The sequence below is a fragment of the Lontra canadensis genome, unplaced genomic scaffold (assembly GCF_010015895.1).
Source record: "Lontra canadensis isolate GAN:19392208 unplaced genomic scaffold, GSC_riverotter_1.0 scaffold129, whole genome shotgun sequence".
Classification (NCBI taxonomy): domain Eukaryota; kingdom Metazoa; phylum Chordata; class Mammalia; order Carnivora; family Mustelidae; genus Lontra; species Lontra canadensis.
This window is the reverse complement of record NW_022631123.1, coordinates 607,076-631,610: the sequence shown is the minus strand read 5'-3', so window position 1 is coordinate 631,610 and position 24,535 is coordinate 607,076. Positions and strand designations below refer to the sequence as shown.

At 38.1% G+C, this 24,535-nt stretch overlaps 1 protein-coding gene across 3 annotated transcripts in view; it reads left to right on the top strand.

Moving 5' to 3' along the window:
- Positions 1 to 24,055, top strand: part of SPATA16 (spermatogenesis associated 16) — a 221,512-nt gene extending 197,457 nt beyond the window's left edge. For 2 of the 3 annotated variants that reach the window (XM_032842387.1, XM_032842388.1), the window contains 2 exons: positions 259 to 342; positions 23,819 to 24,055. In XM_032842387.1, coding sequence (XP_032698278.1) covers positions 259 to 342; positions 23,819 to 23,941 — 207 coding nt within the window. In that variant the 3' untranslated portion in view covers positions 23,942 to 24,055. The remainder of the gene's footprint in view (positions 1 to 258; positions 343 to 23,818) is intronic. The other variant, XM_032842389.1, reaches the window with a different exon arrangement.
- Positions 24,056 to 24,535: the final 480 nt, after the last annotated feature.

Sequence of the window (24,535 nt, the reverse complement as noted above, 5' to 3'; positions counted from 1 at the left end):
CAACACTTACTACATTAAAGCCTATATGTTTGCTACAAATTTTCAAGAAGAATCTTTTCATTGTTACAATATTTTATATCTGCAATAATACTTGGTAATGACTGAAGCAAAAACAAGGTGGCAGTGTTCATTGTCGGAAAGATGAGTAATAAAATCATCAGCGTACAAATGATTTTTTAATTAGGTTTTAATCTGTGTATTTAGAGAAGTTATTTCTGTGTGAATTCCACACTGATAATTTTTATCTTGGTGCCACAGCTGCAGTCACTAATGGCAGATGCTATGGACACCCTTGAAGGAAGAAGAAATGATAAAGAACGTGTGTGGAATACAATCCAAAAGGTAAAACTTTCAGCTGAAGGGAAAAGATATATTATTCTCAAAGAAAATATCCATCTTGGGTCAAATCTGTTTAGAAGATAAAAAGAAAAGAGAGTTCTTCAGGTTGTTTTATTGTTTGTTTTCTTTTTTTAAATAAATGCAGCTATCTCCCTGGAAGTATAACCAGAGTCAAAATGGATTTATATAATGTTTCCTCGAGTCTGTTTCTCCAACAGATTGTGGTCGTATGCTTTCATGGGTCTTCTTATGTTCATGTTTATATTCTATTTTCATTATCTGCTTCTTTGTTATTGGTTAATATAGACTTTTTTAAAGCCCTCTCATCTATGTTTTAGTCCAACACCCTCCCCCACAACACTTTCCCCACTTGAGGAGTAACGGCTACATTTCAGGGAACTACAAAGAAACTAGCACATTGATGTTTTGGGTGGAGGAGTAACATACTGGTTGTTAGAGGTAGAGAACCATCCCTTCATTGGCTACCTCAGTTAAATAAAACAAGCACAGAGCTGCACCTAGCACCAGGTACTCGGAAGACTCGTGGGACACTACAGAGCTCTTCGACAATGTAGAAGGAAATAATGTTGAGTCTCCAGTCCAGTTAAAGGCAATAAATTGTAGTCAATCTACTCCCTATTCAGTCTTGTCCAGTCATTTTCAGAACCCATAAAGGGAGAACTGGTGTCAGATATGAGAAGAGCAAACCAAAGGAAACTCCAGTTTAAGCGGTAACAGTCAGCCATGATGGATTCTAGTGCATCTGAGGGAATGGGTGTCTTCTGTAATCAGTTCAGAGGCCCTATGGTAAATGCATAGAACAGAAATGAACTGAACTCAGCCAATATTTGTTGACTATCTACTGTGCTGGAAGGAACACTGGGTGTTATGAATATTGTGCTGGACAATACAAACACAACCCCTGCCTACATGGCCTTTACCATCTAGGAAAGAAGACAAGTACACAGTTACAAGTTTACTGAATATTATAGTTAAAAAGTAGATGTGCAATAATCTGTAGAAGCAAATAGGGGAATAAAATCTGGTCTGAGAGGTCAGAAAAGTCATTTTGGAAGGGCGCCTGCGTGGCTCAGTGGGTTTAACATCTGCCTTCAACTCATGATCCAGGATCCTGGGATTGAGCCCCGCAACAGGCTCTCTGCTCAGTGGGGAGTCTGTTTCTCCCTCTCACTCTCCCTCTGTGGTCTCCCCACAACTTTTGCTTGTGCATGCTTTCTCTCTCAAATAAGTCTTAAAAGAGAGAGAGAGAGAGAGAGAAGCCGTCTCTGAGAAAGTGATACTAATACAACATTTTAAGGATATGTAGTAGCTGTCCAGGTAAAAACAGATTTCTACAGAGAGGGCAGAGTTTGTACCAAGAGTGTAAAGAAAGCATGGCAAATTTGAAAACCAATAAAGGGAGAGAAACTAATATAAGAGCAAGCACCATGTTTCAAAACGAAGTGCAGAAGCAGAAGTCAAATCACAGAAAGACTGATAAATTATGCTAAGGACCCAGAGTGTTTCAGAGAGTATTTATCTGGAAAGTGTTTTTGGATGCATCTCTAGGGCTACGGTGGGAGAACAGAGTGAGGAGCTACAGAAACATGGAGAGGTCAGTTATAAGGCGGTGGCTTGATCTGTGGTGGTGGGTGTACAGATGGAAAGAAGCCACAGGAGGAATGTGCAGGAAGCCGAATCCATAGGCCTTGTTCACTGATTGCATAAGGGAGTTTAGAGAACAGAATAAGTTAGAACAATGCCCAGACATTGAGCCACTGGGCAGGGCATGGGGAGAGGTTTACTGGTGCCATTTACAAGGAAGAATGCACTTCAGAAATGTAGCTTTGGTGGGTGCCTGGGTGGCTCCTTTGGTTAGGCGGCTGCCTTCAGCTCAGGTCATGATCCCGGGATCCTGGGATCCAGCCCCACATCAGGATTCTCACTCCACAGGGAGCCTGCTTCTCTCTCTCTCTCTCTCTCTGCTGCTCCTCCTGCTTATGATCTCTCTCTCTCTCTCTCTGGGTCAAATAAATAGATAAGATTTTTTTTTAAGGGGGGGGTAGCTTTGGGCTGAGAATATAAATTCAGAGTCCAGTCAGGAGACAGAAACCACTGCAGATACTTGAAAGGGAATGTAATATAAAGAATGGTCCACTAGGTATAACATTGTTAATTCAATAACTGAAAAAGCAAAGGAGAACAATAATTTAGCACAGAAGAAGCAATTAAAGGGAGCGGCAACCACCCATTAGGGCTGGGAAGTCAAATAGGAGAGACTGAAATTATTAAAACTGGGAAACTTGAAGCAGGAACCACCCTGTGGACCAATATTCAGACCTCCCTCTAAGAGGCACTGCTAGGGGTGCCTGAGTGGCCCAGTCGTTGGGCGTCCGCCTTCAGCTGAGGTCATGATCCCAGGGTCGTGGGATCGAACCCCACATTGGGGGGGGGTCCCTGCTCAGCGGGAAGCCTGCTTCTCCCTCTTGTGTTCCTCCTCTCACTGTGTCTCTCTCTGTCAAATAAATAAAAATTTTAAAAAAAAAGAGAGAGAGAGAGAGAGGCCCTGCTCAACTGGTGCTATTATCTCCAAGCTTGTAGGAGGAATCCTGAAGGGTTGAGATCCAGGCTTCTGAGGAGGGGCCACTAACTCACTGGGGCTGATGGGAGGAAGGGTGGCAGGATTGAGGAGGTAGTTATAATGGAGGTAATTCTGCAACTTTTGGAAAAACTAGATTCAATGGCTACTACAGAAAAAAGCATAACTTTCTGGGGCAAAGAAACCTGCTAAAATGATGCTCGCAGGAACCCCCAGCAGACAGGAGATCAGCAAGTGAACAAGAAGCACCAAGTCCCTGCTTTCCCCTTTGGTATTGCAATATCCCTCTAACACCTCCTATTGACAGAGGCTAACAGCTGGCAAAACAGAGATGAGGTTTGCAGAGTTCCAGCTCCCAGCATAACAGAGCTAATCATAGAAGGGTGGGTTTGGAGTTAAGAGGCTATAAGCTAGTAACTGGCACAAAAGTGTGTTGAACTCAGGGTGCTGGCAAAACATCCAGGGGGAAGTACAGGAGTCTGGAGTTCTAGAAAAAAACTGAATAGAGAGAGATTTCTTGGTTGTTGGCAAATTGATATTAACTGAAATCATTCGAGAAGTTGAGATGACTGAGAAAGAACATTGAATAAGAGAAGAGAACCTCAAGGAGTACATTTCAAACTTAGGAAGAGAACCCTGCAAAGGGGTCTCAGAGGAAATGGCAAGAGGAATTGGAGCTAGAGGTGAATCAAATGCAATTCTGATGGGATTCAAGCAATATAACCAAATATCTCTGTTGGTTATAGAAATAATTTTTCAGCATAGGGTCAGTAAACTACAGCCCACAGGTCAAAACCAGCCAATCACCTATTTTTATAAATAAAGTTTATGGCACACAGCCATGTCATTCATTTATATATCATCTATGTCACCTCGGCCAAGTTGACTAATTGCTACAGAGACCGTAAAAACCTAAAATATTTACTGTCTGACCCTACAAAGAAAAAATTTGCTGTACCCTGGTTTATAGCATTATCCATCCCAGAAATATTTACATTTGTACAAACTACATATTTGTATTCACAAATCCCAGTGATAACAGAGCAACAGTCCAATTGTGAAATTCCAAGGAGCAGCCAGGAAGATGGAAGAGAAATTAACATTCGTCCCTACCTGTCTCCATCTTATAGACAATCACCTATTCCACCTGACATTAAGCTAGGTTTTGATGTCCACACTCATAGGAATGCTTAGCCTGTGGCTTCCCACTTTGCCCCTATTGCAGTTATTTCTTGTTGTTATATATCACCCCAAATATAGTGGTTTAGAACAATAACCCAGTATTATCTCTCAATTCTATGCATTGACCAGACTTATCTAGGTGGTTCTTGCTCAGTGTCTCTCATTAAGTTCAATCAGGTGGCTTCTCTGCCGGGGGCTGCCGTATTCTGAAGGCTAAGATGTACTAGACTACAACATGGTTCACTCATATGGTTGACAAATGACATCAGTCAACTGAGACAGCTGATTGGAGTGCCTGCATGTGGCCTCTTCATGTGAATTAGGCTTTAAACAGCTGGGCTCCGAAAGGAACTATTTCAAGAAGAAAGGAAATAGAAAACATCAGTCCTCTTAAAGGTTAGGCCCAGGACTTCTGCCATATTCTACTGGTCAAAATATTTACAAACCAGTCCAGCTTCACAGGGTTGAAGGAATAGATTCCGTTTCTCCAAGGAGGAGTGATATGTGCATTCGTAAAGAGAATGAAGTGAGAACATTGATCTTGGAGACAAGCTCCAGCAGCAGAGCTGTGGATCTCTGTCTTGTGCCAGAGAACACCTGCAAGTGAGCAGGAGTCAGAATAGTAAAGTCAAAGGCATCTGAAGCTGGAACGTTGCAAAGCCATTCTACCCAACCATTAGGTGTCTAGAAAGTCTCACTGGTGAGCAGCCAGTCTTTCCAAATTAAAAGCCCTGGTAATGATCCTAGCTTTCTAAATGGAAGCTCCTGAGAGGTCTTTAGGAAGATGTGAATGGGAAGGAACAGGGTGCCAAATTTTTCCCAAGGGCTTTTAATTTGGTTAATGTGGCTCTACAAAGGATGATCATATCACTCTCAGACAATTCCGGTAGCAAGTAAGTAATTTCCTTTTACTGCTACAGAGTTAATTTGCATGTGCAGAAAAAAAAATAATTTAAAAAAAACCTAATTGTACAAGCTACACTGTGTTCTGAGCCCACTAGAAGTTGATATCAGCATCCCCACCTCTGAGATCTGTTATCTGTAATAGAAACAGCTGTTGTACCTAATGAAAACACTTGGAATTTTCATCTGAAGCAGCAGAATTATAGCAGCACCTCCTAGTTGCATGTACTTAAAGGGTCTGTCAGAATCCCCATTACCTAACACAATTTCCAGGGCTTCACTTTGTTACAGGTCTATAAAAAGCCTATCAAGATGAAATCTGATTCATGAGTGCTGACCTCCTGTCTACGTTTTTTTTTTTTTTCTTTGAGATTTCTCTAGGAACCCAGAAAAAGAAAGGAGACAATTGTGTTTTTTCCCAATTCACCAAAACTAAAATATATTCTTTATAGAGTTTTAGGAGAGTGGTTTTTGGTTTGGTTTGGTTTTATAGAATATTTTCTTTCTAGTAATTAACTCAAGAAAAATACAGGTACGTTGGATAAGCTGTGGCAATACAAAAATAAGCATTTTGTGTGTTAAAAAAAAAAAGTATATTTTCTTATGTTGGAAAGTCCCATGTCACAGCAGGACTCTTTAACAAGGTTTAGTCCATAACGACAACAACAAAACCCTAAGAAAACATACACTTTTGAATATCCCAGAGGTCTTGTTATCATACTGCTCATTCATGCACGCATCCAACCTTTACTGGGATCTCCTGTGGGTCAGACAGTGTTCTAGACTTTGGAGATATAGCCATGAAAAAGTAGTGCCCACATAATGTTTGCATTCTAAAGTAGACACTGAATTACTGAAAGTAATATACAATATGTTATAAGTAATGAGTGCCGTGGCTGGAGGAAGCAGGAAAGGAAAATGGAAAGTGTCAATGATTGCAACTGCACTAGAATAGTCGGGCCAGGATTCACTGAGGTGATGCTTGAACAAAAATCCGAAGGGAATGCAAACCTTGCAAATACCTTGTGAAAAGCATTCTAAGTAAAGGAAACAGCAAATGTAGAACCCCGAGTTGAGAGAGTACCTGGCATGTACAAGGGACTATAAGGAGGGCCAGGGGACCAGAATAGAATGAACAAGAGTAACAAAAGATGAAGTGAGCAAGCAGAGGACACAATGCTTTGTCAAAGAGAAAAACAAAAACACTCTAAGCTGCTGAGTTGAGACTAGATTGAAGGGGGTGATGGGAGAGTCAGAGAGACCAGCTAGTAGTTTACTGCAATGATACAGGAGAGCAATTAGGATGGCTTGAACCCAAGTTTGGATGGTTTCAATCTTGAACCCAAGTGGTAGTAATGGATGTGAGAAATGGTCAGATTCAGTCTTCTATCCAAAAGAAGACCAAAGGTTTATTTAGAGCGTGGCTAGAAAAGTAAAAAACCACCCCAAACAGCAATTTGGAGACCTGGGCCTGTTGCATATTAACTCAGAAGCCACTTCCCTTCTCTGGACCTCAGTTTTTTCATCTGTAAAGTAAAGATATTGAACAAAAAGATTTTACATCCCCTCTCAAGTCTGAATGGATGAGTCTTTTGAAAGCCAGACCATCAAACTGAAGAAATAAGAGTCAATGCTTACTAAGCTCTCAATATGTGCCAACACTCTCCTGTATTCTCTTTACATATACCAACCTGCTAATCCTCGCATGAGGTCAAATGTTTACTTTATTAAACAGAGAAGTTCAACAGTTCGCATTGATCTGCACTTGATCTGACCCTAGAGCCTAAACTCTTTCTTACTAGAAAGAGGCAGCCTGACAAGGCCCAACAGACCAGCATCGTTTTACACATAGCTGAGCATTTAGGTGTGAGGCCAAATGGGGAATTATGGTGACTTCCAACTAAAGTGAAATTTGACCATAAACTAGAACAGTTTGATTGTCTTCAATTCTCAAAATAAATTTCTTTCAATCTGGGCCTAAGGAGTCACTAAGCAATTTTTGGTGTAGTCTACCTCTATCATCCTCCAAATAGGATCCTCATCCTCTGGTCCTTAGTTTTTCATCTAGAACCAGAAAGAGTACAGAATCTGAATCTGCAAATCCCTGACCATTTATTCAGCACCCACTCATGTGACCTTGGGCAAGTCACAACCTTCTGAGAAACGTGTGTTTATATCCTTACCACCTCCAGAGTCTATGATTTTATGTTACCTTGCATTGAATCCTAAAGCCCATTAAAGCTTTATGAACTAGGCCTGAAGATAAATAAAAGAAGTCTTTAGAAAAAGGAGTCTTTAAAAAAAAAAAAAAAATCATGTGCCAACTGTTAAGTTGGAACATTCCTATTTCTTCTCACCACAAAATCAGTTAAGAGAAACAGTTAAGTAGCACTCTGTCTGCAACTCAGAAGAAAAGTTCTTTGTTCTTCCTTTACAAAGTCTAAATTTCACATAGAGGAGATCAGAATTTAATCTGGTACAACATAAATTATTATCTTATTCTGATATGCCTCTGGATCACTGATTTGAGACTAAATGAGGAGAAATGAAATTCTGTTATTTTAAAAGTAATGAGGGAAATACTTTACCATGTAAACATGGTCCTGTGAATTTTCATGAAAAGAAATATTATTTTAAACTTTCATCAAATATTATAATGTGGTACATCACAATCTTCAATGAATTCAACTAATGGAGTATAGGTGGATATCTTTGAACCATCCATATGAACTTGTTCAAAATTATTTAGCTTTTTATGTCCCCTTTTGTCTCAAAATCTTAACTTATAAGTCATATTCATCATCATACAGACATGATATTCATTGATATACTAATCTGGTCTTTTAAGATGAAAATGGGATAGAATTGTATGTCACTTAGCAACTCTGTTCTGTTCAAGGCTGTTGATGTAGGCAGAGCAAGCAGGGGAGAATACAAATCTGGGAGATGGGCCAGGGGCAGTTGGTTGAGGAGGAAGAGAGAAGAGCAAATTGGAACATTTTATTTACTTTCCACATCAGCATTCAAACCTGAATCCCTCCAGAAACTCTTCTGAGAGAGATTGCACATGCGGCACTATCATTCATTGGCCAGTCATTTGGGCTGACTAATATGCGGTTAGGGCATGCAGTTGTGTCTCTCTGAAAGTACCACTGGCTTTTCAAAGATTCAGCAGCCGTACTACTCATTTGCAAAGCAGTTTTTCCAGCAATCAGGCTTTTCCTGTGTGTCTTGTTCTTTAAGGAGTCTCTGCAGATTTATTGCAATTTGATTGTGAATCTTCTCCGCTTCTGGTTATAGGCTTCCTCATTAGCATATCCCCAAATTCCTTTACAGTGTGTACTCTAAGCACTGCTAAGCAGTTCTGTCCATGGTATAATCCAGACTGTGTGGAGAAACCCAAGCACTCTTGTTGCTGACCACACTGGGGAGAAGGGCAGGGACAGACTCTGAGGTCAGGGAGAGAGGCAAGGTTCAAGGGGCAGAAAAGGCCAGATGCCTGGGATAAAATGTTGAGGTCCCTAGGATAAATGAGTCTGTGCCAGTAGGTGTCCAGACAGCAGCAATAGCAGAGTAGCTGCCACCAAAGCCCTGGCAGACCTCCTGGGTGTGGTCAGAGGCTGAGCACTGGGGCATTTGGACCTGGAGGGAGCATTTCATCCTCATACGTTGCACTCAGCAAAGCCAAGTCTAGCCCTGAAAGTGGAGAAAGCCAAAAGCCTTCGTTCTAGCCATTTTTCCCAGCTGTAGTGTGATCCTCCAAATCTAGATGGCAAATTTCAGTTACCATTTAAAGTAAACAACACCTTTCTCCTCTGATTTAAAGGAAAAATATGTGGTTAATTTGTTAAATATTTTCAACAACTGTATTTGCTAAGCACTTATTATCCACCTGTGCTTGGTCTTCCCTCCAAAACGGAGACTACCTCTTTTATGTACTTCATTCGTTGAAAGTATTCTAAAACTTTCATGATTTCTGCAGCAGAAGCATTTCTGTGCAGGAGTCAAATCCTAGGATGGCCCTCATCTAGGGAGCATGTATCCAGGAGCTTTGCCAGATATAACCAGGAGTTTATCAAGGGGCAGACAAAACTAACTGCCATTTTGCTCACATACCTTATAAAATACTGTGTTACTCAACAAATGATCAAGTTATGATAGTCTCTTTGAAGTTTGCTTTTGAATAACTATCCCAATTAAAACAAGCTATGGAAAATTTTATTTCAGATAAGTAATTACATTAATTAATACTGTGGTGATGGCAAATATTACCAGTGATTACTATTGATCTTTTGATATGTGCCAAGCACTTCATCATCAGATTATCACATTTGATCATTGCAACACCCTGTGAGGGAGATGTCATTATTTTTCCTTTGAAAGATGAGAAAAAGAGCTTGTAGAATTAACAAGGAAACAAACCTAAGTTTGTAGTGATGGTGTTTAGTTTTAAATCAGATTTGTCTGGGTGGATCAAAGGCTCTGTTCCTAACCATTAGCTAGAACAATTATGTTAAACCAAATGCAGCTACTAAAAGTCAATGGCACAAAGAATATCTCACCCAAATTCAGATTCTGTAAGACAGCCAGTAAGACAACCCTTGAGACTATTTCTCAGCAATGAGTAGACTAGAAGCATCAGAGGCTGTTGTAGCCATCCTCCATCTTTCTCTAGATCATGGCTGACTGGCCCAGCTGAGGATTTATCCAGACAGCTTTGAGGCAGTTGCCTGACCAAATCCAAAACTTGGCACCCAGTGTCCCCTGGATCATCAGCTCTCAATGTCTTCCCTCGTTATCCCTCCTTCTATAAAATTGTGTTTAGATTGGCTTTGATATCTTACCATTTTCCTCTCTTCCTGCAACATTAGAACTTCAAGGAAAGAGCTCAGAAGTCTGGTCATTCCTATAGTGTACTTGTTATCGATCCGAGGGTCACCTTCTGGTGAGTTATCTGAACTGTTTTGAAATGCAGGCTGTCAATGATAATGCAATTTCAGAAGCACATATTGTCATAACCCCTCCAAGATTATCCTCAGAGACTGGAAGCCTTGAGCCTGAGACTAGACAACATATTTTTCATTCCTTCTCTTCCTGGGATGCCTCCCCGCCTGTCCCACTATACTAGTGGCCCCACCTGTCTCACTATACTAGTGAGCTAGTATAGGAAGATAACTAAAACAGAAATTGGAAATGCTTATAGTTTTTTTAATGTCTATAAAAACTTTTCAAAACGTATCTTTCAGAAGTTCAGTGAAATATCTGGGGCAAGGGAGGGGAGCATATATCTCAATTCTATTTTGAACCAAAGAGTGAGTTTGCAGTTCATTCTAAAGTTACTCTCCTTAAATTACCAAAGGTGTCTTCTTTGCTTGGCAGCCCGGCATTTTATTGCATGTATTTTATACATTAAGTTTTGCAATCCTTTATAATTCTGGAGAATAACACAATAACAGCTTATACCACTTGGTAGTTAAATGAACCATAGGACATCTTCCATTCTGCATTGAAAGTGGGATTAATACAGAGTTCAGAGCAATTGACTTGTAGCTCATTCAATCATTTACAGTGTACTCATTATACCTTTCATCTTTTGGAGAAGGGCATAAATGAAAGTTTCTTTCCATGCAGCCCTAAAGGAAGGTATGGCCCATTTCTCATTCTGATTATGACTTTCTTAAAGTGGTGCATGTGGAGGAGGGGATAAGACTATAATCTAAAACACATATAAATGCCATAAGCATAAACACACCCATATCTCTTAGCATCAAAACTGTGTGTGTGTGTGTGTTTGTGTGTGTGTGTGTGAAACTGATGTGTACTCTGCTAAAAATAGTTTTCTGCTTAAGAGAAGATCCTGAAGAAGAGCACAAGATGGCTGGTGAAAGGATGAATATAGACCTGTGTTAGAGATCCAACCTAAAAACAAGATAAGTTAGGCCCCCTCTCTTACTGAATTAAAAGTTATCAGAGAGACTTCTAACTTCCAAGACCTCTTATGCAGAAAAGACCTCTTCAGTTTCATAATGATTGACTAAATCAAATTAGCATAGATAATCAGAAGCAACTGGAAAAACTGATTCAAGAAATGACAGTATATCTCCCTGAAGTACAGGGATTGACAATCCCAAATTCACATTATAAAGTTAATATTATCCTGATAACAAACAAGATAAAAACAGTACCAAAAAATGCAATTCAATATCCTTTATGAATATAGATGCAAAAATCCTTACAATCTTAACAAACAGAATTTAACAATATGTAAAAAGAATTATAAGCTATAACTAAGTGGAGTTCATTCCAGAAATGCAAGTCTGAATATTTGAAATTCAATGTAATCTTTCAAATTAACAGGAAACAAAAAAAAAATCACATGATCATATCAATTGATGCAGAAAAAGCAGTCAACAAAATTTAACACCTATTCATGATAAAAAAAAAAAAAACCTCTCAGAAAATTAGGCATAGAAGAGAATCTCCTCAGTGCTAAACAGCATCTATAAAAATCCTATAGCTAAATTATACTTAATACTCAAAGACTGAAGGCATTTTCCCTAAGATCAGAAACAAGGCAAGAGTATCAGCTCTCACCACTCTTATTTAACATCCTACTGGAAATTCAAGCCACCGCTGAAAGGCAAGAAAGGGAAAAAAAAAGGCATAGAGATCAGAAAAGAAGAAATAGAACTTCCCCTATTTGCAGATGGCCTGATTGTCTACATAGAAAATCCCAAGGAATCTATAAAATGATGATGTTGATAGTAATAATAAGTAAAAGTAGTAGTGAGTCCAGCAAGGTTGCAAGACACAAGATAAATATGCAAAACTCAATTATGTTACTATACACTAGCAGTGATCAAGGACACTGAAATTTAAAATAGAGTGCCATTTATAATTACTTTTAAAAAAGGGAAATGCTTTGCTATGAATCTAACAAAACATGATAGAATTTGCAGCCAAAAACTACAAAACAATAAAGAAGGAAATCAAAGATCTAAATAAATGGTGGGACATACTGTGTTCATAAACTGGAAGACTCAGCATAGTATAGTCATTAATCTCTCAAAATTGATATACAAGCTTAATGCAATTCTATTAAAATTCCAGGAAGGTTTTTCATACATGAAGACCAGACCATTCTAAAATGTATACAGAAAGACAAAGAAAACAGAATAGCTAAAACACTTTAGGAAAAGAATTAAAGGGGATGAATCAGTCTATTTAATTTCAAGACTTTATTAGACTTTATTACCTACAATAATCAAGACTTTGTGATATTGATGGAGTGGCAGACACATAGTTCAATGAAACAAAATAGAAAACTCCAGAAATAAACCCACATAAACATGTTCAAATGATGTTTTATAAAGAACCAAAAGCAATTCAGTGCTTTTAAAGAGGAAAGATAGCCTCTTCAACAAATGGTGTTGGAGCATTTGGACACACATAGAAAAAAAAAAATCCTGACTTAAGTATCACTCTTTATTCAAAAGCTGACTAAGGGTCGCCTGGGTGGCTCAGTCATTAGGCATCTGCCTTCAGCTTAGGTCATGATCCCAGGCTCCTGGGATCAAGCCCCACATCGAGCCCCGCATTGGGCTCCTTGCCTGGCAGGAAGCCTGCTTTCCCTCCCTCTCTCTCACTCTCCCACTCCCCCCCTCTCTCTTTTCCCACTCCCCCTGCTCATGTTCCTGCTCTCACTGTCTCTTTCTCTCTGTCAAATAAATAAATAAAATCTTTAAAAAAAAATGCTGACTAAAACTATAAAACTATAAAGCTTCTAGAAGAAAATCTTTGGGATTTTAGTCTTTGCTAAGAGCTTCTAAAACTTGATACCAAAAGCATGATCCATAAAAGTCTAACTGGCAAATTAGACTTGAAAATTAAAAACATTTGCTTTGTGAAAGATTCTGTTGCAAAGGATGAAAAGACAAGTTACAGCGCAAGAGAAAAATATTTGCAAACTACATATCCAACAAAGGATTAATATTTAGATTATATAAAGAACTCTCAAAATTCAACAGTTAAAAAGCAGGTAAGCCAATTTGAAAGTGGGCAAAAGACAGGAAAAGACATTTCACCAAAGAGGATGGCAGGTAAACACATTAAGAGATGTTGAACATCACTGGCCACTAGGGAAATGCAAATTAAAACCACAATGAGATAAATCATTGCACACCTATCAAAATAGCTAGAATAGAAAATAGTGGCAACACTAAATGCTGGCGAGGATCTCTCATATATTGCTAGTGGGGATATAAAATGGTACAGTCACTGTGGAAAACAATATGACAGTTTGGGGGGGATGAGGAGGTTGGGTGTTTTTTTTTTTTTTTTTAAGGGAGAGAAAGAGCATGTGTGTCAGGGGAAAGGGGCAGAGAGACAGGGAGAGAGAGAATCTTAAGCAGGCTCCACACCCAGCATGGAGCCCGATGCAGGGCTTAATCTCACCACTCTGAGATCATGACCTGAGTTAAATTGAGTTGGACGCTTAACTGACTGAGCCTCCCAGGCACCCTGACAGTTTCTTTATAAAACTAGATATTCATCTACCATATAACCTAGCAACTGTACTCCTTGCCATTTTTTCCAGAGAAACGAAGTCTTATGTCCACACAAAAACCTGTACACAATTGTCCATAGCAATTTAATCCATAAAAGCCAAAATGGGAAGTAATCTGGATACCCTTCAAAGGGTGAATCCTTAAACTGTGGTACATGGGTTACTACTCAGCAATGAAAGGGACAACCTGCTGATACAACAACCTGAATAGGTCTCTAGAGAATTGTGGAGTTCTATGTGTTTCCATGTATATGGACCTTCTTAAAATGACAAAATTTTACAAATGGACAATACATTAGTTGTTGCCAGTGCTTCAGGGATGAGAAATCTGGAGAAAAATGGGTATAGTTATAAAAGGACAACATGTGAGATCTGTGTGGTAATGGAGCTGTTCTGTGTCTTAACTGTATCAGTGTCAATATCCTGGCTGTGGTATTCTACAGTTTTACAGGATGTTACCATTGGTGCAAACTGAGAGTACATAGGTTCTCCTTGTATTGCTTCTCACTCAGACGTGTGAATGCACACTTACCTCAAAATTAAAGTTTTAGAAAAATATATTTAAGCCCTCAGATAAATTATGCCATTAAATGTTGAAAAATAGGCTGCCTGGTGGCTCAGTTGGTTGAGTGACTGCCTTCTGCTCAGGTCATGATCCTGGAGTCTCAAGATAAGAGTCCTGCGTTGGACTCCCTGCTCAGCTAGGGGTCTGCTTCTCCCTCTGACCTTCCCCCCTCACACTCACTCTCTCTCATTCTCTCTCTCTCTCAAATAAATAAATAAATAAATATGTTGAAAAATATTTTTTTAAAAAAACATGATACATGGTTTCCTGGACAAAGTCATAAGAAGGTTTTGTAATTATTCTTTAACTCTATACTAAACATAGCAAAAAGTGTTATCATTAGGGGAGTTTTCATTCAAGAGCTGATAATATGGTTTAGTACAAAGTTTTTTTGCACATATTATAATTTCTCAGGGGTAGGGGCCTCATATTTTCACATTGTACTTTTATGACAAAAATATGGAATAAAATCCCAAATTCACTAAATGAAAAAGGAAAAATGTGGGGCTTGTCTGCTTGAATGCAGGCCAAAAGCTAAAGGAAATTGATATATTATGAAATAACAGAAACAACTCTGTTTCAGAAACTAAGTTTATTTTAGAAATTAATTTCAAGCCTATTTGAAAACAATTGTCTTTCTAATAAGAATTAAAATTCAAACCATTTTGGATGATAAATATTTAAAAGCATTTGGTATAGAAACTAAATGGAACAGAGCAAAGAAACTAATGTTATCAAATCCACTGTGGTGGAGTGAAATGTCTGTTTTGCCGAGAGGATTTTGGTCCATACTGCTAATCTCTAGAAACACATTCTCATTCTGTAACCAACATCATAGTCATATAAACATGATATTTATTCCTGAAGAATGTGATTCTTATTTCATCTACATTCCTCTTCTTAATAATCATCTTTAAAAGCTTTACTAAAAAATCCTTTGAGCACCCAATTCCTAAGGCATGAACATATGCAAACAAACCCCTGTCAATATACCTAATCCCCTCTCCGTGATCCAGACTACAAGAAATCCGATAGGCAGTCCCAATTCAACTCTTCTTAGTGTAATTTACCCACGCTTTCACGTTTGAGGTCAACTTCCTCTCGCTGCCATTATTGGAAAGAAACCACCATGGTTCCCATGGTACATACTAAACTAGGCAGGCTTAGTAAGGAGCATGAACCAGCAGGAAAAGTGAATTTTAGGAAAGTATCAATCATGTTTGAGGGTAAAATTAGAACTTAACTGAGCTTCCATTAACTTTAGGTCTTAGTTGTTGTATTAGTTTGCTAGGGTTACTATAGCATATATACAGCATATACTGTATACTATACAGACTGAGTGGCTTAAACAACAGAAACTGATCATCTTGCAGTTCTGGAAGCTGGAAGTTCTAAGATCAAACTGTCACAGAGTTGGTTCCTTCTGAGAGTCATGAGGAAAAATCAGTTCCATGCCTCTCTAGCTTCTGGGGTTTGTTGGCAGTTTTATCATAACTTGGCTTATAGAAATATCACCCCAATCTCTCCCTTTGTTTTCACATGGCACTCTCCCTGTGTGTCTAACCAAATTTCCCCTTTTTATGAGAACACCAATCATTTTGGATTAGGGCCCACGCTAATGACTTCATTTTAACTTGACTATCTGTAAATAAGGTCACATTCAGAAGTACTGAGAGTTAAGACATCAACATATGGATTTTGAGAGAACACAATTCAACTCAATCCAGTACTGTTTGATTTTAATTGATTTGGGACAGAAAGGGATCACCCAAATCTTCACAGTGACTCTCCTTCCCCTCTACCACATCTGAATGACTCCCCTTTCAAAGCTTTATCAGGCCACTGCTGTGTAGTCTCTTATTGTTATCTCTCACTAATTTTGCTCATGTTAAACCTTTGGTTATTTCTTTCCTTATTTTGCCCCCATTTCTAACTATTACCCTAAACTTCTGTTCCTTTCTTAGCAGTGCCTTTGGTCTCATGACAGCCCTCACACAATAAATGGAAGGCAGGCATGTTGCTTTCACCCTGGCTCATATGCCTTCAATTACCATGTGAAAATAGGTTGAATCTCTGTGCAAATGAAGGCACAGTCAACACCACAAAATGATGGAGAGTTAATGGTAATCCTCCTTCACATGAAAGCTCTTAAATGAACAGAATGTCACCTGACCCAAGGGCATCCCTATACTTTCCACCTACGTATAAGATACAAACCAATTTAAAGTAAAAGATTACTGGAGTAAATATTCAAGTACCTTTTAGCATGCCTATATTTAAAGTGATTATGAGTGGTTGTTTGTGGGAAAACATATTATTTTTATCTAATAAAATGTTTCGTTTTATCCTGAAATCCAGTAGAAAATTATAAGTTTTGATACGCTGAAAAAATATAAAATCATTAACTGAAAAGAAATATTTTAGTGCCAGTACATAATCTTGCGCACTTATAAGATGAAAAGGAAATGAATGTTCTGTGAACTACCTTCCGCTATTAAGCTAATCCATAATAGGGGCCCTGTGCATGCAAGATACAATTCTGATACATCTAGAGAAGAAAATATAGGTCTTTCAGATGTGATAATCTTATAAATGGGACACAGGGGAGGCTCAAGAATCTCAGTATCTATGGGTGTTTATAGTAATTAGTTCAGTCCTTTCAGCATATAAAAAACTACAGTAGAAGATGTTAGATCCCTCTCATTTCCATAGTGCTTTTCCATGTAGCACAGGCAAAATGCAATATGCCCTCCTTCCACGGAGCACATTTCTGTGGAATGAATCCTGGTCAAACTAAACATCATGGAATTAGTACTTTAAAGTTGGAATGAATTTTAAAAATTTATTGAGTCCAACCCCTGGCTCACACATGACTCACAAATATTTCATGCTCTCCAGAAGAGTCATCTAATGTTTGATTTCCAGTCTCCGTGATGGGGACAGAAATCAAAAATGAAAGTTCCTTTCATTTTTATACAATAGTGAAAAGAACAGTTATACATCATATCTATTGTTTCACTCATTTGATTACTCATTCAGTTATTCATTGACTCAGCAAATATTTACTGAGAACCTACTATGAAGCCACCAGGCACTACACAACGTAACTGCTATTAAAATCTTCCTGGATGGCTTAACCACTTATGAAGAACTTTTCACGAACATTAAGCCATTTAATCCTCACAAAAACCCTGTCAAGTAGAGAATGATTATCATTATTAATTCACAATTTATATGAGAGATGAGAAAGTTAAAGGTCAGAAGTTAAGTCACATGACTAGCAGAAGACTCAAGAATCAAACTAATTATACACAGCACTCTTTCCACAGTATTAGCTCACACAAAACAAATCCACCACCCCTTCCACATAACTACCTTGATATACTTGGACACCACAGACTCCTGTTATGATTCCAGGAGCTATCCAGATCCTTCAACTTTTCTTCTTACAGTTTGGAATTAGATCCTTCATGCATCCAGAACCAAGCATGTGATGTGACCTGAGCAGAGAAGGGATAAAACTATTAGTCTCCTTTGAAACAGATACATTTTACCTGAAAGGGGTTTTTTTTTTTATATTTTTATACAGATATAATTGACATATAACATTATATTAGTTTCAGGTGTACAACATAATGATATTCATATATATTGTGAAATGATCACCACAGTAAGTCTAATTAACATCCATTACTACACATAGTTACAAGTTTTTTTTCTTTTTTTGTTTTGTTTTGCTTTAAAGATTTTATTTATTTGTTAGTCAGAGAGAGAGGGGGGAAGCACAAGTAGGGGGAGTAGGAAGCAGAGAGAGAAGCAGGTTCCCACCTGCAAGGAGCCCACCTCGGGACTCAATCCCCGGACCCTGGGATCATGACCTGAGCTAAAGGCACATGCTTAACCGACTGAGACATCCAGGCACCCCACCTTCACCCAATCCTGAGAAGCATCAGCATCTGCCTAACTGCAGCCTCTAACTTCCTCTCCCTAAACTACTCCTTATTTGATTTAATTGACTTAGCCACCCAGGCATCCCTACAAGATTTTTTTTGGTGATGAGAACTTCTAAGATTGAATCTCTCATCAACTTTCGAATATACAGTACCATATTATTAACAGTAGTCACCACGCTGTACATTACATCCCCACAACTTATTTACTTCATAACTGGAAGTTTGCATCTTTGACTACCTTCATCTATTTTGCCCACCTCCCCCCATCCCCTGCACTTCTGGCAACCACCAGTCTGTTCTCTGTGTCTATGAACACGGTTGTCTTTCTCTGACTTATTTCACTTAGCATAACGCCTTCAAGTTCCATTCATGCTGTTGCAAATGACAAGATTTCTTTCTTTTTTCTGGCTGAATAATATTCGTGTGTGTGTGTGTGTGTGTGTGTGTGTGTGTGTGACATTTTCTTTATTCATGCATCCACCGATGAACATGTAAGTTGCTTCTATAAGACAGACACATTGCTGTCTACAAGCAGACTGGTTTCCAGGGAGGCAACCAGAGAATACTGTTGATTTATATTGAACTTGCTACTAATACGTGCTAACAGAAACTCTTCTCTCCTCTCCTTTCTCTGCCCCCTCCTAATTCTGACTTTTATATAGTGGAATTTTGAGACCTGATCACAAGACTTTAATGTGTGGCAACTACAATTAGTGTAGGTACTGAGCCAGGATCCCTGAGGCCAAAAACGGAGTGTCTATTAATGCTGTTTATCTTTTTATTTTACTTCACTTCTGTATTTTTTTCATTTAGTTATCTTTTTTCTATTTACTGAGCACATACTTCCAGATTCAAGTATTAATGTTACTATTAAATAATAGTGATTCAGACCTATGCAAATACTTCACACAAATTAATTTAATCTTACTAGGATCCTGTGAAGCAATTGATAGAAAAAGAAACTTGGGTTTTAAAAAGTTAAATAAAATTGCACAAAGTCACACAACAAGAAAATGCTGGAGCTGGAATTCCAAACAGGTATACCTGACTTTGATCCAGTACTGTATCTCTATACTAATCACCTTTTTACTCTGAATAACTGAAAACATGGTTTTTGTTTTTCTTAGCACTTTTTAAATGCTAGAATGCTTTTCACATGGTAGACTGCAAAATGGTAGGTTGTTAGTATTTTTTTAATTTGGAGTTTTGATCATCCTGGCTTTTAGCCTAGTACTAGGCTATTATTATAGGTCCATTTTTAATTAATTTCTGATTATGTGAGCTTTTTTACCATTTCACAAATCAAACTCACTTCTTTTCCCTAAAACTGTTCATCTAGTTGTATCTCTTATCTCACTAAAAATCATCATTATCTCAAGTTAGAACTTTCACAGTCATTCCAAATTTTACATGTCTTCTTGTCCCAACACAGAATTTTTCATCAAGTCTATAGAGCTTTCTTCCTAAATATCCCTTAAGTTCTTGATTCAGGTCCTCATAATATTCTCCATATCCTATTACACTGGTCCCCTAATTGATTCACCTGCCTCTAGTTTCCCTGGCTACATTCCACTCCACATAATGGTACCAGATTTACTTTCTAACCACATGGCTAAATATTTTTCCATTCTTACAAGCTGACCCCAATCAATATTTCCAGCTGTATGTATCTCTATTCCCAGCCCCCCAATGCCCACATCTATGCTAGAAGAAACTTATCACTATCAAATAGCCCGTGTTCTTTCACAACCTTGCTCTGATGGAATCCCCTTCCCTCTGTCTGCAATGTACTTCTTGTCCTGGCAAAGAGCCAGCTCCTATCTCCCCAATGCATGCCTGTGTTCCTTCAAGTAGAATTCACTGTTCTGAATTCACTGTTCCTATTTTTGCCAATAGGAATTTTCATATATAATTCTTACAGAGGCAGTTATGCTTTATTGCAATCATTTTTTTGTTAAGCCTCTCCTGCATGAATATGAGTCCCTCATAAACAAATATCTTGATATTTTTGCTTATCACCCTATTACAGTGCCAAGCACATAGTAAATGTTTGATAAATATTTGCATGAAAGAACAAATGTGCTCCCTTTGAAATCTGAACTGATTAGAAATTTTCCTCTAATATAAGTTGGTCTTTTTAGTTACCTCCTCATTTCTCACTCAATTGGTATTTATTTGTTTTTGTACTGTCAAAATTTCAATTTTGAGATCTCCTGTTGCTTCTCAGGCTGTCTTCTCTTTTAGGGTTGCATAGCTCTGAACTTCATTCTGAACTTCTTGAATCTACACGAAATCCTGACTGAGAGATTTTTGTGTATAAGATTTAAGGGTCCTGAGAAACTCATTGATAATAATTTCCTTACTCTTTGATGTGAATTATGACTGATGGCCATATGATAGGTGAGCATCTGCCCTCTCACTGAGACCTTCAGTCCCCTTGATCATCTGACTTCCTAGCATTCTCCACAAGCTCATTTGGTCTGATGTCCATAGTTCTGTAAAGCCAAGTCAGCACTGGCACATAGATACATTTAAAAAAATGCCATCTTTCCATTTTACAAATGGGAAAATTAGACCCAGAATGACCAAGTAGACTATCTGATACAGTTAAGCAAGCAGATTCTGTACCGAAAAGAAAGTCTAATAAGGCCTCTACTCCAAAAACTGGCTCATTTCCCTTCCTTACATGCTTACATATTTCTTTGTGTTTTATTTCCCTAAGGGCTTTATAGAAATTTCTATCGTTTGCAATCTGTTCTTCTTAGTTATATGAATCTATTTTCTCTTCAACTAGCATTTTTCTTTCCTTGACTTAAAAAAAGAAAATAAAGAACCAGTTTTACTAAAAACATGTTGCAGCTCTCCTACACTTCAGAAAGTATAGAAGCTAAAATTGACTTACTTTACTGCATAGTGTGTCATTCATCTAATGGTGTAATCTAAGAGAATAACCTCTGATTTGAAAAATGTGAGGACATGTAAGATTGGACTAACTTAGATGCGATGTGAGTACAAGTCATGGAATTTTTTGGCTTGATGTGTCCTTGGAAATTATCCAGGCGAACCCTTTCTTCACCAAAAATCAGTTAAGCTAAAGCTCAGAGAGGCCAAGTGACTGCTCTGGGGTCACAGATCAGGGTTATAAGCCTGGCCACAAGCAGAACCCAATACTCCTGACTCTTTCTTTACTCGGTGCCTTTTGTACCTTAGTCCATTTTGAGTATAGGGATCACACCTTGTTAGTACCTTGCCTGGAGACTCTCAAAGCTAAACAATGATGATAGAATGATGGCACGTGAAAGTGATGGTTATTTAATTTGTAAGAGAAAAGAAAGCCTTCTGATGTGCTGCATACTAGATATCACTGAAATATGGAAAAACAATTTTGTTGCTGAATGTCTTCAGCTCTATTATCAGAGAGAAGAATTATGGAGGGTCTACCATAGCCTAGATTCTGGGAATAGTGGAAAACATGGACCTCACTCCTGCCTTAGAGACCTTAAAACCCAGATGGGAAGACAGATATTAAAGAAATCACTATGAACAATTAGGTAAAAAAAAAAAATTACAATTTGCAATGAGATGAATGGGCTGCTGTGGGAATATATATGTTACTGAGAGACCTAACCTGGTCTAGATTATAAAGGAAGATGTCCCTGAGGCACTGATGTGGAACCTGAAATCCAGAGGAAATTTAAGGGTTCCAATGGGAGTATTCCATCACATGGCCTATCATTAAGAAGATCAAGGGTGCTGAGAACACTGCGCTGCTGTGTTCAGATAACTGAAAGATGTACTACACACTGAGACGAATGCAGTGATAGGAGACAGAATTAGAGATGCAAGTGCCACCAGATCAAAGGTGTGTGGGACATGTGAAGGGATTAGGAATCCATTTAGGTATTTTCAGCAAGGAATAATGTGACCAAACTTACATTTAAAAAGATCATTCCAGTACCAGTAGGAGAATGGGTTGAAAGGACAGCATGTAAACATGCTAGGTAGGAGGTAAACACCCAGGCCAGGCAAGACAGGTAGGTAGCATATACTCTAGATCTCCAGCTTAATTTAGCAGTACTCTCTGTCCCACCCAGACCTCCTGTGTTACTTCTTTGTCTTTTTTAATGAAGGCAACTGAGTTAGTCGACACTGCTATTAACAAATATAATTTAAACAGGAGAAAAGACAGCAGCCACCTAATGGATATTTTAAAGCAATCATCATCGAAAGAAGCTTTTTTTTGTTGCATTAGGATTGTAATTTTAAATCGTATTTGGACTAATTGCAAACATAATTGTAAAGAGCGTTGATTTAAATGATACATTTTCAGTGCATAAATATGAGTGAGTCATCAACTCAACTATTGAAGTAATGGTAAAGTGCCATCCATTATGTTTGTTTTGAGTGTGCTCTGTGTTAATTTTTTACTTACGATTTTGGTATAAGTTGGATAGTATCAATGTATGGAATATATAGAATAATTCACTGGCTTCATGACAGTCCAAAAATATTCTGTCAAATTATTTTGACAACTGCCACAATGATCAGACATCATAACAATGTACTTGTGGAGAAATTTACCTGAAGTGATTTTAGGTTTTCAAAAAGAATTGTTTTCACATAAATAAATTATCTTATTTTCTTGAGGAAACCCACAGACAATTTACATCACCTGGTGTGATAAAAGATCCAAGCATAACATACAGATGAGTGCTACCATTTATTATTCTCTTTTTGACAATCTGAATTATCTTTTGGATATTACCCTGAATGATAAATCAAGTGATTTAAAAGTAGAACTCAAAATTGGAAAATTAGAGTTTAAGTGCTTTTATCTTAAGTAGGTGATATGTTCGTGTACCTTGAATAATAAGTGCTCTAGTTCTGAGCTAACTTTATGACAATGGGCTCTTCAGTGAGTGACTTTAGGCTAATGCAATATGCAGGTGCTGGGAGTCAGAGCTAAGTATAAATTATTATATCTACAGACTTTCATGAGAGCCCAACTCAGCATATATGTAAACTGTTTTATTCTACAGTTCTTTAGTAGGATAAAATAGTGACAAATAGTACAACATATTCAACCGTCACTGAATAATTATAAGTTTTCTTTGGTAGAAAGACTAATAGTTTATTTTTGTGTTTTTTTTAAACAAAATAGTTTATTTTGTTTTATATATCATTATTTTATCTTATTCCCTGGGCTGTGGCATTTTTTAAGAAAATGTATTTCCCCAAAATTGTGTTTTGATTTAAAGGAGAAATATTTCTTTACTAAGACAATATGTAATACCATTTTTCTCCCAAGTTGGCCAGGGGCGTACAAATGCTGGAAACTCTGGCTTTGAGGGGGGTGTATTTGTTTGTTTCCATTGATAACGGAATCGTTTTTCACTGTTTCTTTCTTTTTGAAATCCCTGGTTTTACTGACCATCAAAGACAGTGGGTGATGATAGTTCCCACTTCAATACCCAGGATATAGGACTGAGTGGTAAAACAAACTCCTGCATGTCTGCTTCACGTTCCTAAAATAAGGGAACCCAACACGGAGACTGAAGGAGGCTTTTACGTTCAATCATTTCCAGCTCTGCTAATTCTGTCCCAACATGGACCTGTGTGTGCCTTTTCATTTTAAATACCTCACCGTTTTCCTAATTACACAAAACCTGAAAAAAAGAAAAAAAAAAAACCACAAATCTTATTTCTTCTAGGTTGGTCGAATTGAAGACTTTCTATACCAATTAGAGGACAGTTTCTTAAAAACTAAAAAACTGAGAACTGCCCGAAGGCAAAAAACAAAACTGAAGCGGCTTCAAACTGTGCAGCAAAGCTAGGCACTGGGGAGCAGGTGCTGCCATGAAGAGGTCCCAGAGGAAGGGGCAGTGGCCTCCCACCCCCCTGAGGGTGACCAGTCCAGTAACAAAGGCGGAGCCAAAGAAGTGAGGGCACGCCCCCCTTTGGCTCGTCTTTACAAAGGGATTCTATACATCTTTCATTTCCACTGGCAGCAATAAATGTTCTCAACAAGTTTGATTTGACTCCTGTTCCAATTTGACTTACTTCGTTCAGCAGCTTATAAAATAACCATTACCACCTCTTTCACGTGCTTTGTTCCTTCAAAATCCACTAACATTTACCAGGTCGAATCAAGTATGCTTATCATATTCATGTGTGTCATTAAGAATTACTCACATGTCATGTGCAGATATGGACAAACAATATATGTGCAGATTTCTCAAGTAAATACATAAAAATCCTTAAAAATAATAAAAATTATAAAACTCATAATATACTTTCTCAATCATATGGCAAGAAGTCTTATGTGGTAAGGCAGATATTATCAGTTGAGTCGTCTCATTAAAATCTCTATTCTTTCCTCTGGGTCCTTTGTATTCCCTCCCCTTAAATGTGTGACTCAGCACAAATGC